This window comes from Plecotus auritus (genome assembly GCF_963455305.1).
Source record: "Plecotus auritus genome assembly, chromosome: 9".
Lineage (NCBI taxonomy): Eukaryota > Metazoa > Chordata > Mammalia > Chiroptera > Vespertilionidae > Plecotus > Plecotus auritus.
Genome location: NC_137783.1, coordinates 18,727,590 through 18,742,166, shown reverse-complemented (window position 1 = coordinate 18,742,166; position 14,577 = coordinate 18,727,590). Strand labels below are relative to the sequence as shown.

Here is a 14,577-nt window from a genome sequence, read left to right as displayed (position 1 = left end):
GGCAAGTATGGGGGCTAGTGAGGAGCCTGATTTTTACTTCCAGACTAACCCAAAGCAGCAGAACAAAATTAATTTTGTTCAATGACTTTTGAGAAATATGCAGTATCTTTCAAATCAAAATAAAAAGTTTGTTTAAGGACCAGATGCATCAAATAGCATAAAGGATATTATCTCAGACATTGTTTTTCTCTAATACATACAGCCAAAAAGGAGATTTACCTTTGAACACAAAAAGCATAAAGCACAGAAAATTTCACCAACTAGGTATTAGGCATCTTTAGCAAAGGGAATACATCCTATACTTTTTCTATAGCCCCATGGCTCATGGTATGCTTATCACTGACTGAGTCTGAAAGGCGGGGAAGGGGGGGGCAGCGGGGGGCTGAAAGGTACTAGATCTGACCTAAAATGTTAGTAAGACCTATCTTTATTGAGGCCTCACTAAGCCCTCAAGTTCCACTATGGTGCAGAGAAAACTGAAGGGGAAAATAACAAAGAAAAGATTCTTGTGGGCAATTTATGCTATATTGATCATGGCTTTGCCTTAAAACATGAAATACAGCCTCTGGTCAAAACATTCCTGTGTCTCTTAAATAGGTTGTCAAGAGGAAGATATCCTTATAGGGGAGAAAACAAATTGGAAATCAAGAGGATCCTATTAAAATAAATCAAAAGCAATGCAATTCTAAACTTAGTGGGTATAGATCTTTCATGTACTCAGCTTCAACCAGTTGATTAGCAGGAATAGTGGGAACCACGAGTTCCTGGATGTGAAAAGCACATGTTTACAAACATCCCCCTCTGAGGATTTATAATTGGGTTCCAGCTAATCAATGTCTACCTCAAATCTAATAAACTCACTTTCTCTATTTCAGAATCAATACTTTCTAATAAGCAAATGGGAATAGGAGAAGAGGGAAAAACAATTCCAATCCAAAGTACCAAACTTCCTAGGAAATTAAATTCTTTTCATCACTCTCCTTCAATTTGGAGCGGGGGGGGGGGGGGGGGGGGGCGGTTCAACTAAGGGCTTCAACTCATTACTCTCTGTCATCATCACAAGCAACTGGAATTTACCACCCAAGCTGTCGAAAATGTGACTGGAAACTGATAATACAAACCTCCTCCTCCAGCACTTCTATCCATGAAACACAGCAAAGGGTATTATCTAGGGTGGTAGACTGGGAGAAATGTAGAACTCTTACAGAAGGTTTTTAGGGAAAGGGGTATCTCAGAAATTAAACCTGTACTCCTAAATTTGAAAGTAAAATATTTGACTGGTAGAGCAGTAAATTGCAGCACATCAGTAATGTGAGTATAATCTATTTACATCCTCTCAGTGCATTTTCTCCTCTTTCACAACCCTCCCCTGTTGTAGAGAGAATCAGCACCAGCTGAGGAGCATCAAGGCAGAATGGAACAACCAACCAACAGAACCAAAACTAGAACACCAACTAGATGACAGAGTAATTAAGTCTTTACTCAGTTTCCTTACAAATAAAACAAGGGGATTGGACTAGACATATCATCTAATGATTCTCTCAACATCACTTAAATACCATAAACACATAAGAAACACCTACATATTATAAAGCACTAGTTTAGGCCCTACAGGGTTACAAAAAGCAAACTTCATACCTGATGCTCTGGGAGCTCACCATCTATTGGCAGAGACAGACACATAATAATGCATAGTACAAGGCAATAAATAGAGAAATAAATAGAGTAAAAGTACAAAAAAAAATTTTAAATGCTATGGAACCACAAAGAAGGGAAAGAAGCATTCTATGACTATGACCTTTGTTGATCCTGGCTTTTAAATCCTTGTGGTGAAGAAGCAAATACAGCAAAGCCATAGTAATCCCACAGAAATGTCATCTTAGGCTTAGTACAGTTTCTCAGAAATAAGACATACTAGGCAAAATATAAAAGAAAATCAGGCAACTTTTCAATACTAATTTCATTTACCACCAAACAGGAATGGTTTCAAATCCCCCCAACTCAATAGTAAACAAATGAAGTCTTTTATTCCTAAACCTCAGGGACTGCTGGTCCCATGACATGTAGTACAACTTTTATCTGAAAGTTCCAAGTCATACAATTTCATATATATATAAATATATATTTGTTTTTTTAATTTATTTTAGAGAGGGAGAGTGAGAGATAGAAACATGAATGATAAGAGAGAATCACTGATCAGCTGCCTCCTGCACGTCCCACACTGGAGATCAAGCCCACAACCCAGGCATGTGCCCTTACTGGGAATTAAACTGTGACCTCCTGGTTCATAGGTTGATGCTCAACCACTGAATCACGCTGGCTGGGCCATACAACTTCTTAAGAACTATATATTTAAGCAATCCAGCCACATACTTCTTTTTTGTTGTTATTGTTGTCGTTAATACTCATCTGAGAATATTTTTCCTTCGACTCTTCTTTTTTAGAGAGAGTGGAAGGGTGAGGGAGAGACAGAGAGAGAAACATCAATGTGTGATTGGTTGCCTGCAACTAAGGTATATCCCCTTGACCAGAATCAAACCCGGTCCCTTCAGTCCTTGGGCCAACACTCTATCCACTGAGCCACATATTTCTTAAATGCATATCACTTCACACCCCTACAGTATGAAAAAGCCAAACATCAAGATTTTAAAACCTAAAGCCAACTATTCCAATGTCTGATATGCAAGGAATGTTAGTTACACTTAGCCAGTTATTCATTTATTTTATTGTCTTCATTACTACAATATTTGCCAACTCTAGTATCAAAAATAATTTTAAGCCTGGCCGGCATGGTTCAGTGGTTGAGTTGACCCATGAACCAGGAGGTCATGATTCGATTCCCAATCAGAGCGCATGCCCGGGTTGCAGGCTCGATCCCCAGCAGGAGTCGTGCAAGAGGCAGCTGATCAAAGATTCTCTCATCACTAATATTTCTATCCCTCTTTCCCTCTCCCTTCCTCTCTCTGAAATCAATAAAAACATAGAAATTCACTCTGATTTCAAGAGAGCTGCCATAGTTAATCTATCAAAAGTCTTGGGCCCTGGCCAGGTGGCTCAGGTTGGAGCATCGCCCTATACACCAAAGGTCACAGGTATGATTCCCAGTCAGGTTGGAGCATCGCCCTGTACACCAAAAGGTCACACGTATGATTACCAGTCAGGGCAAGTGTGGGAGGCAATCCATAGATGTTTCTTTCTCACATGGAAGTTTCTCTCTCTCTCTTTCTCTCTCTCCCTTCCTCTCTCTTAAATAAAAAATAAATAAAATAACAACCAAAGAGTTAACACTTATTTAGCACTTACTATGGACCAAGCGTTGTTCTAAACATGTTATATACATTAATTCGTTGTATCCTCACAACAAACTTACGATCAAGGAACTTTACAATAAAAAAACTAAAGTATGATCCTGGCCTGTGTGGCTCAGTTGGTTGGGCGCTGTCCTGTGCACCAAAAGGTTGCTGGTACCATTCCCAGTCAGGGCACATGCCTGGGTTACAGGCCAGTATGGGAACATGCACGAGGGGGCAGCCAATCGATGTCTCACTCTCACATTGATGTTTCTCTCTCTCCCTCTCCCTTCCTCTCTAAAAATCAGTTTAAATAAAACTTAAAAAAAGAGTCCAGATGGTGTGGTTCAGTGGTTGGGCAAGGACCTATGAACCAGGAGGTCACGGTTCATTTCCCAGTCAGGGCACATGCCCAGATTGGGAAGTTGATCCACAGTAGGGGGTGTGTGAGAGGCAGCAGATCAATGATTCTCATCAATGATGTCTCTCTCCCTCTCTCTTCCTCTCCCTAAAATCAATACAAACGTATTTTTAAAAAATACTACCATTGTCTAACCATGAGCCATTCACCCAATACACAAGAGGAGGCCATATGTTTATAAAGCCAGAAATAGTCTCCATCCCTGACTTTCCTAAAACTTCCCTAGTTCCTCTAGAATACAGGCGTCCTCAAACTACGGCCCGTGGGCCACATGCGGCCCGCGGAGGACATTTATCGGGCTCGCTGGGTGCCGCTGCCTGTCCTGCTTAGCAGCCGACTCGTCCCGGGCCCGCAGTGCGCATAGGAATTTGTTCATAGTTTTTTTTTTAAACTATAGTCCAGCCCTCCAATGCTCTGAGGGACAGTGAACTGGCCCCTGTTTAAAAGTTTGAGGACCCCTGCCTAGATGCAAGGGTGTTTTTTTTTTAATCTTTAGGCACAAGTTATCTGTTCCCTAAATTTTCTGCCTGGTACACCACACTCCCTGGAGGTAATACTAGCAGTGTAAGCATTTAAGAGAATGCAGGGTATTCCTCCAAATCTCAACCTTCATTTTTCAAACTAGTTCCTAATATGCCTCTTCATTTCTTTTTCTTCTTTTTTTTTTTTCTTTTTTTTTTTTAATCCTCACCCTAAGACATGCTTAGAGAAAAAGAGGGAGGGAAGGGGGGGGGGAGAGAGAGAGAGAGAGAGAGAGAGAGAGAGAGAGAGAGAGAGAGAGAGAGAGAAACATCAATGTGAGACAGAAACATTGATCAGTTGCCTTCTATACGCTCCCTGACTGGGGATCAAGCCCAAAACCCAGGTATGTGCCCTGATCAGGAATCAAACCAGCAACCTTTCGGTGTATGGGATAACGCTCAACCAACTGAACCACTCACACTAGTCACCTCTTCATTTCTGAAAGCCCCAAGGATTTAGCTCACTTGCTGGCCCACATAGTCCAGACTGGCCTTCTAAATTTACCCTTGTCTGAATCTGTATTTACTTCACTTTCCAGATATAGGCATGGGCACTGTACTGTGTTGCTACTATTCCTCGTGGTTCCTTGCCATAGCTTCTTTTTTTTTTTTTAATCCTCACCTGAAGATATTTTTCTATTGGTTTTCAGAGAGAGAGGGAGAGACAGAGAGAAATATCTATGTGAGAAAAACATTTTCCTCCAATTCCACCACCCTGACTGGCTCTAAAACAAGCATACAACTCCTTTCCATTTTAATGAATTTTTAGTGCTAGTCACTCTAAGTCTTTTATATTTTCCAAATGGTGTAAGGCCTGCATTCTTTTTTTTTTTTAATATATTTTATTGATTTTTTACAGAGAGGAAGGGAGAGGGATAGAGAGTCAGAAACATCGATGAGAGAGAAACATCGATCAACTGCCTCCTGCACACCCCCTACTGGGGATGTGCCCGCAACCAAGGTACATGCCTTTGACCGGAATCGAACCCGGGACCCTTCAGTCCGCAGGCCAACGCTCTATCCACTGAGCCAAACCAGTTTTGGCAAGGCCTGCATTCTTGAAGCCACCTCGCTCTTTCCCTCCTTTCAAGGAGAGCACCAGGGCAGGCCACCATCCTCTTATTTTACATTTCCTTTTTTAGTTCCTAGGGATGGAATTCATCACTTATTCCTCCAAATCTTTCAAAGCACCGCCTCCCACTCAGGGTGATATATAATAAATAACACGAATGAGTACTCACTACACACTTGGCAATGTTCTAAGTGCTTTAAATATACTATTTTTAATCCTTACAATAACCAGATGAAATAGCTACTATTATCATATTTTTATAATGAGGATTCTACTTTGCCCAAAGTCACACAGCTAGTAAGTAGGTAAAGCCACTAAACACTTCTCTTGGGTAGCCCTTCTCCCTATCAGAATGCAAAAACTGTTAATGCAAAAACTTGGGTGTTGACTGGTAGAACATTCAAAATCCAGATTCACTTAAAGTTCTATGGAGACTCCATACTGATATCCATAATATCAACATTTCCACTTTATCCAAGAAAAGCCAGTCAACTCAGGACCTTGTCTGACAAGCATCTTCCCTACTTTCTAGATACTAGGACAGAATCAGCCTGATTCAGTAAGCACACAAGCACACGAGCCACTATGGGGCAGCATCCATATCTTGTGTGTGCTCTGGGCAATGCTCACCTCAGAGTGAGTGTTGTGCCTATACTTGAAAGTGGAAGTAATTCAGGGATTTTCCCAAGACTAAGCAGCAAGTGGCAAAACTAGGAATTTCCCAATCTCCACTCTAGGTAGCAACTGCTTTCTGTACCTACTAACAGTGACCTAGCTTCACAAAATTCAATCCAATCTGATCAGAATTGACCAAATCTGCCTATCTTCACAAACTAGTAATACAAATGAAGAAGTTTAAATAAACATGACTATCTCAGGTTCCCTTTCAAATTATTTTACACAAGAAAAAATGCACTTGCACCTTCAGAAAGAGAAACCAACTCCAAATTGACAAGACTGCAGAAAACACTGATTGAAAATCACATTCCTCTGACATCTCCCAGAATGAAAATTCATTGTACGATTCTCTCTTCAATGAGCAGGAGCCTCTTGTAAATTAACACTGTCTATCTCCTGCTCAAACCCTGAACTTCCTCAAGCAGCACAACGTCACTCATATGTTCTTCATTTCCTTTCCTACTGAACCATACAAGCCTCATGAATACGACCTAAGTATAAAATGAAAATTTTAAGACAGATTCCCAGAATCTTCTTTAAGAAAGCCCAAAAAGGTGACTGCAACCTTACAAAGTAAATTGATTTCCTGCTAACTTAATAACTAACCTTATAATAACACAGGCATAGTATACGACAAAAAGGGGACCTAAAATTACTGTTCTGGTCCCTGCCTTGAGAAGCTCACAATTAAATGGAAGAAGTACATATTCTGATACTTCTTTATAAACAAACAAAATAAAGATTTTCCCCGGGATTTTTTTTCAGATATGCCCTCACTTACCATTGCCAATGTATTAAACTCACTAAACCTCCTCACTTCCAGCTGCCTACTAATATCTCCATATACACTTCACACAGGCAACTTGACCTCAGCACACCAGACTATTTCCTCTGTACTTCTTTCCATAGCCACTCCAACTCTTTAAAATTATGTTCGACTTTTCCCAGTGCATATCCTGGCCAGTGGAATTCCCATTCACCCAATCTCTCAAATTAGAAACCTTAGCCCACTCTCTCCAGTCACTAAGTCCTATTGCATCTATCTCCAAATTACTTCTAAAATCCATTCTTCATGCCCACTGCCACACTTTTTTCAGACTCTCACTTAACTGCAACAACTCAAATTGGTCTCACTAACTCATTTCTCATTACTTTAATCTGCACTTCTGTCATTCCGTAACATAAAAAGCACCTCCTGACAACTTCCCCACCACATATCCTGATTGGGACAAATTTCTGACATTTAAACATCACGTTATTTTTTTTTTCTCACACTTGCACCATTTCTGTGTACCTACTGTTCTCTCCAATTGGAATGCCTTTCCTTACTTGTGCACGCTCCTACTCATTCTTCATCACCCAACTAAAGTATCTCCCCCTTGTGAAGGTTTCCCTGACTCTCCCAGGCAATGGCAGGAGTCCCTTCACACTGTATAAATTCCTTTATAATGATATGTAACACACAGCACAATTTTCATATGAATATGTCTTTCTGATGTCCTTTAGGAAAGATACTCTTATTTCCTTTTTTTACTATTATTGATTTTAGAGAGAAAGAGGGAGAGAAACAGAGACAGAGAGAAACATCAACTTGCTGTTCCACTTATTTATGCATTCATTGGTTGATTCTTGTATGCGCTCTACCGGGCCAGGGCAATACTCATATTTCTAACCCCAGTGCCAGTTACATAGCAAGTGCTCAATAAATGTATGTTGAATAAACAGTTCACCTCCATATATCCTGAATCAATTTATTTGGCTATTTTCCCCAAATATTCCCCAAATGAATTCTTGAATTTGATTCTATGTGAAATTTCAAGTTTTATAACAATTTCTTTTGAGTTTTCAAGGTGCTTTTTTAAAATTATACAAATGTTGAACAGGTGAATCAATTAATACCTAAACTTCCAGAGAAAACACCTTAAAGGCTCCCCTATTCACTAAAAGAATGGTAATTCCCCCTTTACAATCCTAACAAGAAGGATCCACCTGTCCCTAGACTGATTATCTGAAAAGACTTTACAGAGTACGCACTGTGCACACAAATCCAACTGAAGGCACACCCAAATAATTCCAACTAACTTGTGCTAAGTTAAGGGCAGGTATATAAACCTTATTTGCCCTGGTTTACAAGTCACTGAGAGCTCAGGATAGCAAAGAAACAGCTCTGACTCAGCTCAAAACTTTTTCTGTAGAGGAGTAACTGGGGAGGGTCTTATGATCAAGAAACATTTATTCGGCCCGGCCCAAATTCTACTTCCCCACTCTGCAGAGGCAGCACTCCACAGCCTCTGATAGCTCTCCTTCCTCAGGGAACTAGTTTATTCCCCACACTTGTCTGGGAACAGGTCCATTTCCCAGCCTCGCACCAAGTAACCCAGAGAAAGCACAGTGGCTTCATTGATTCTGTGTGAAGGGTGGGCTCAAGACCATCGGTCAGTGACTAAAAGGAGCGACAGGATGGGGCCCTTCCGGGACACCTGAAGACTAGGGTCAGACCGGCCCTCCCCTAATCCTTCTCTAAGGTCTTGCCCTAAGCCCTCCCCCCAAGGCCAGGCTGGGTTGAAGGCCACCCAGGAGCACGAACAATCTGCGGAGGGGAGGCTGCTTTAGGGGTCAGGGTCAGCCCCTTTTGGGGTCAAAGGTCGGTTGCCCGGAGGGCCCAACAGGGAGCAGGAGGGACTTGACAGGCACCGGACCGGATATTCCGAGGGACCCCGCGGCTGTTGAACCGAGGCGCTTCGGGCTCCGCACCACCGCCCCGGGCCCAGCCTCCTCGCCTCACGCAGCCTCAGCATCTGTCCTCCCTCCCTCTCCCCGCTCCCCCGCCCGCCACCCCCGTCGTCCCCTAGGCGAGCGCAGGCCCCGCCTCCAGAGCCGCCACAGGGCCAAGGCCTAGTTACAGCAGGACCCGCAGGGGTTGGCCAGGTTCGGAGCCCGGCCCGGGCCCGAGCCTCTTACCGAGCCCCCGACTCCTCCTCCACCACCCGCGCCGCTCCCGGGCGCGCTCGCTCCCGATGCCACTGACGCCGCCGCTGCTCCGGGCTCACCGCCGCGCTCCCGACCTCCCCCGACCCTTCCCCAGGCCCACAGCGCCCCGCTGGGTCCTAAAGTCCGCCGTCTGATAGATTCGTCCACACCCTGAGGCAGGCTCAGACCACGACTCCCAGCAAGCATCACAAAGACAACAACTCCCAAAATGCACCGCGAAAAAAAATTAACAAAAGAAATATCTATGAGGATCTGCTGGATGCAAGTTGCAATAGCAATGTTTTTAAATATGGCAGAATCTGAATATGACTATACACTGGCAGAGTTTGGAAATATATATGTTACAAGCTATTTATGGCAACTTTGTAAGCGAAAGATTGGAAACAAATTCATTTAACAAATATGTATTGTGTGACTACTATGTGCAGAACATCGTGTAAGGCTGTGTTAACTTGGCAAGTAACCTGAGTCTGTTTTAGCATACGCAAAATGGAAGATTAAAAAATATATACTGGGCCTGGCAGGTGTGGCTCAGTGGTTGAGCATCGACCTATGAAGCTGGAGGTCATGGTTCGATTCCCTGTCAGAGCACATGCCTGGGTTGCAGAATCAAACCCCAAAGTGGAAAAAAAAAATATTTTTTTAAACACAAGAAAACAGAGTGGATCCTGCAGGAGGCAGCCAAGCAATGATTCTCTCTCATCATTGATGTTTTTCTCTCTCTCCCTCTCCCTTCCTCTCTGAAATTAATAAAAATATATATTTTTTGCCGAAACCGGTTTGGCTCAGTGGGTAGAGCGTCAGCCTGCGGACTGAGGGGTCCCAGGTTTGATTCCGGTCAAGGGCACGTACCTGGGTTGCGGGCACATCCCCAGTAGGGGGTGTGCAGGAGGCAGCTGATCGATGTTTCTCTCTCATCGATGTTTCTAACTCTCTATCCCTCTCCCTTCCTCTCTGTAAAAATATCAATAAAATATATTTAAAATATATATATATATATATATATATATATATATATTTTTTTTTTTTTTTTAAAGATATGCTGGCCTAGCTGGAGTGGCTCAATTGGTTGAAAATCATCTAGTCAGGGCACATACCTGGGTTCTATCCCTGGTCGGATTCTCTCTCTCTCTCTCTCTCTCTCTCTCTCTCTCTCTCTCCTTTTCCTCTCTCTAAGCCTGTCCTTGGGTGAGGATTATGAAAAAGATATGCTGGGCAGTAACTTCAATGATTTTATGGAACTGAGCAGATATAAATATTTTGGAGCCATTTGGCTTAGTGATAATGGTTCAAGTCACAAGAAGAGAGGGAATGACCTAAGAAGAAGGTTAAAAAAAATGGGGTCAAGATAGAATTTAAACACCTACATTTAAAGAATGGTGGAGGAAGATGAACCAATAGCAAACAAAATTCTGAAGATAGAAAAGAGGAAATTGAGCCGAAACCGGTTTGTCTCAGTGGATTTAGCGTTGGCCTGCGGACTAAAGGGTCCCGGGTTCGATTCCGGTCAAGGGCATGTACCTTGGTTGCGGGCACATCCCCAGTGGGAGGTGTGCAGGAGGCAACTGATCGATGTTTCTCTCTCATCGATGTTTCTAGCTCTCTATCCCTCTCCCTTCCTCTCTGTAAAATATCAATAAAATATATTAAAAAAAAAAAAGAGGAAATTGAGAGGGAAATGATGCTGTGGAAACCACAGGAGGGACTTTCAGGTAAGTAGTTGTTTTAGAAAGGAATGGAAGAAAACGTGGAGGCAGCAAATGCTAGAGGATCTTTGCAAGAAACTTGACTGAAAGGAAAGGGAGAGGGAACAAACAATAGGGCTAAAGGTAATAAGGATGAAAGAGTGACTTCTAAGACAGGACAAATGAGAGTGTTTCTATGATGAGAGCAAGAGGACAGAATGAAGCTGATGAAGTAGAAATGGATGCAGGCTCTCTGGGAATTTGTGGGGGAACAGAGGGAGAAGCAGAACTCATGAAGAGGGACTAGACTTGGAGGGAAGAGGAATACCGGTCACATCACCAGAAAAGGCAATCGGAGGTGGAAAGAGCCCCTGCAAATCAACTTGTAGGTGTTGCTGGAGAAATGACACACGGAATCAGTGCCTCTAACGTACGTTTTAATTATTTTTTCTAGCAAGCTGTTAGTTTTAGTGATGAATTGTTGATAAAGTGCTTTAGTATACTGACTCTGGACTCAGATTACCTGTGGTTGAAAGCCCACCTCTACCTCTACTGCTTAATAGCTGTGTGATCTTGGTCAATTTACTTAATCTCTCTGTGCTTTTTACTTTCTTTATCTGTAAAAGGGGCTTGTTGTATGGAAGTATTAGCTATTATAATTATTTTCCATTAAATTGTCACTTCTATGAGGATGAGGGTTTCTATTTTGCTCAGGACTGTCTACTCAGAGTAAGTGCTCAATAAAATTTCATGAATAAATGAGTGAATAAGTTGGGGTGAGAGAGTGAGGCTTCGAGGGAAGGAACGCCTTGGGGAAGGATGCTTTCAGTTCAGGGCTCAGCGGGACTGCAATACCAATTCCTGAGTCAGATTCTGGCCACTTCGCGGCTTCCAACATCCCAGTTCAGAGAGCGTCTCTAGGGATAGCGAGGTCAGAGGCTCAGCCACCAGGGTGCTCCGGGAGCTTCGGGAGCTCCTCCCCGCGCGGCTTCCGTGACTCCTCCCCTAGTTCGCGGGGGCAAGCCCTCGGCTAGCCGGCGGGAGGGCGGGGCGGGGCGGGGCCGGCGGAGACACTGAGGCCGGGCCTCCGCCCACCTCATCGACCCGGGACGGAAGTCTCAGCTCCTCCTTCGACCTCCCCTAGGAACCCGCGACCCAGCTCCGGGCCTCGCCCCACCGGGCAGCCCGCACCATGAAGCGTGCGGCGACTCTGCGCCTGCTCTCGGACCTGAGCAACTTCAGCGGCGCGGCCCGGCTCCGGGAGTTTCTGGCTGCGGACCCAGCCGTCCGAGTCCGTTGCAGCCCGGATGGCCGCCACCTGCTGCTGCTGCGACCCCCGGGGGCGCCTGCCCCGCAGCTGCTAGTAGCAGTGCGTGGACTCGGCGAGGAACTGGAGCGTGCCTGGCCGGCGGGCCACCCCTCACCTCTAGACGCCTTCTTTCTGCCGTGGCCCGTGCGACCCGCGCTGGTCTTGGTATGGGAGAGTGGACTAGCGGAGGTGTGGGGTGCGGGCGTGGGGCCTGGCTGGCGGCTGCTTCAGAGCACCGAGCTGTGTCCGGGCAGCGGATCCCGCGTGGTTGCTGTGGCGGCACCCCGAGGCCGCCTGGTGTGGTGCGAGGAGCGACAAGCTGATGCTGAGGGCCGGGTACCACCGCCCTCCGCCGCTTTCAGCCACTGCGTGTGCGTCAGGACTCTGGAGCCCAGCGGGGAGGCTGGCACCAACCTGGGCCGCACACGCATCCTTCTACACCATTGCCCCCCTTTTAGGCTACTGGCCTCCCGCAAGGACCTCTTCCTGGTGCCCACTGCCACCACCTTGCCTGGCGTGAACCACATCCTGCTCATCTGGAGCCCAGGTAAGGGGAAGATGATGGTGGCTGCCCCAAGTCTTCGCCTCTCCTATAGTAAGAGCCTGAATCCTGGACGAGGGGACACATGGGACTTCCGGACCCTGCTCCGAGGTCTTCCTGGGCTGCTGTCCCCCAGGCAGCCATTGACTGTTCATACCTGGGCCCCAACTCCCCAGGGCCTGCTGTTGCTTGACTTTAGGGGCACTGTGAGCCTGGTGCAGTCCCACGGTGGTACCCGGGCTGTGGGCACCTTGCAGGAGGCACCTGTAGGCCTAGCAGGGTCTGCAGCACTGGGAACATTTCATGGCACTCTAGCCTGTGTGCTGGGCTCCACATTGGAATTGCTGGACATGGGCAGCGGGCAGCTGCTGGAGAGAAAGGTCCTTAGTACAGACCGAGTACATTTGCTTGAATCCCTAGCTCCTGGCACAAAAGATGAGGAAGAGATGGAGACCCGAGGGGGTCTTCGTTTGCTTTCAGCCTTGGGTCTGTTTCAAGTAGTATGGGAAGCCCCACAGACTCTTGAGCTGCCTTCAGCTGAAGACCTGGTGTTTGAGGAAGCCTGCGAGTACTACCAACGGCGGAGCCTGCGGGGTGCCCAGCTCACCCCAGAGGAACTGAGACAGAACAACGTATTCCGGGCACCTCAGGCCCTGGCCTCCATCCTCCAGGGCCATGTGTCCCCATCTACACTGTTGACCACATTGAGGGCCGAGCTTCGCGATTACCGGGGCTTAGAGCAGCTCAAAGCCCAGCTGGTGGCTGGGGATGAGGAGGAGGCTGGCTGGACGGAGCTGGCAGAGCAGGAAGTGGCACGTCTGCTAAGGACTGAGTTGATAGGAGACCAGCTGGCCCAGCTCAACACCATTTTCCAAGCCCTTCCTACAGCAGCCTGGGGTGCCATCCTCAGGGCTCTGCAGCTCCAACCAGATGGGAATGGCAGGTTGAGGTCTCAAGCTCCCCCTGATGTGTGGAAGAAGGTCCTAGGGGGTACAGCAGTTGGAAAGGAACCCCCCAATGGGGTACTGCCCCTCTTTGAACTCCTGTGCCAATGCCTCTGCCAGCTGGAGCCACGATGGTTGCCACCCTTCGTGGAGCTGGCACAGCAGCAGGGTGGGCCTGGTTGGGGGGCCGGGAGCCCAGGGCTTCCCCTGTATCGCCGAGCCCTGGCAGTACTAGGTGAGGAGGGGACCAGGCCTGAGGCACTAGAGCTAGAGTTGCTTTTGGGCAGTGGGCGGCCCAAAGCTGTGCTCCAAGCTGTGGGGCAGCTGGTGAATAAGGGGCAGTGGGAGCGGGCCCTAGAGTCTGGCTTAGCCCTCGGCCCCTCCAGCCCCCTACTTCGAAGTGAGATCTTCAAACTGCTATTGGCCGAATTTGCCCGGCACCGCCGGCTTGATGCTCACCTCCCCCTCCTGTGCCGCCTGTGCCCACCAGACCTAGCTCCAGCTGAGCTCCTGTTGCTTCTGCAGACACATCTCCCCGATGAGTCGGAGCCCCCTACCCCATTCCCTGAGCCTGGAGTGGAACCCCCTCTCACTGTGGGCTTGCTCAGAGCTCTACTGGAGCAGACTGGGGCTAAAAGACAGCCCTCAGGCCCAGTTCTAAGTCTATATGAGGACATCCTCTGGGACCCAGGCACTCCGCCCCCTACCCCACCTCGGGGACCTATGACTACCCTCCAGGCATCAGACCACCCAAGGCCAGGGGCCTGGGCACCATCTGGACAGGGCTTCTGTGTGACTGACACAGGCTGAAAATCGTTTCTGTGATTAGGGAAGGATGCCTAGGAGTTGGAGAGGGCCAGGGTGGGACCAATTTGTGCAATACTCTTCTCACTTCTGGAGCAATGTAAATATATATATATGTGTTAAATATTGTGGTATAATAAATATGTTTGGTCTTCATCCTCAGGTTTTTAATCTGGTACAGAGCTCTCCTAAAACCCTTGGACTTTCCTGAGTGATAGGAATATCTTTTGTTATTCATAACGAACTCCTTTAGATCACACCTGCCTGTATGCTAACGAGGGTGTGGCCCGCAGCCTCTGATGGGGCTGGTTACCAGAAAGA

At 46.5% G+C, this 14,577-nt stretch overlaps 2 protein-coding genes across 3 annotated transcripts in view; one reads left to right on the top strand and one right to left on the bottom strand.

The window, feature by feature from the left end:
* Window positions 1-9,141, bottom strand: part of ARMH3 (armadillo like helical domain containing 3) — a 170,830-nt gene extending 161,689 nt beyond the window's left edge. Inside the window, exon 1 of one of the 2 annotated variants that reach the window (XM_080642845.1) lies at window positions 8,944-9,141. The gene's annotated coding sequence lies outside the window, so the exon portion shown is untranslated. The remainder of the gene's footprint in view (window positions 1-8,943) is intronic. The other variant, XM_080642847.1, reaches the window with a different exon arrangement.
* A 2,671-nt stretch (window positions 9,142-11,812) lies between these two features.
* On the top strand, window positions 11,813-14,405 carry HPS6 (HPS6 biogenesis of lysosomal organelles complex 2 subunit 3). The gene has a single exon (XM_080688428.1). It carries the CDS (start codon window positions 11,851-11,853, stop codon window positions 14,260-14,262), a length of 2,412 nt encoding a protein of 803 aa, XP_080544554.1. The 5' UTR covers window positions 11,813-11,850; the 3' UTR covers window positions 14,263-14,405.
* Window positions 14,406-14,577: the final 172 nt, after the last annotated feature.

Coding starts and splice junctions, on each gene's coding strand:
- HPS6 (XM_080688428.1), top strand. CDS start 11,851: ATGAAGCGTGCGGCGACTCTGCGCCTGCTCTCGGACCTGAGCAACTTC.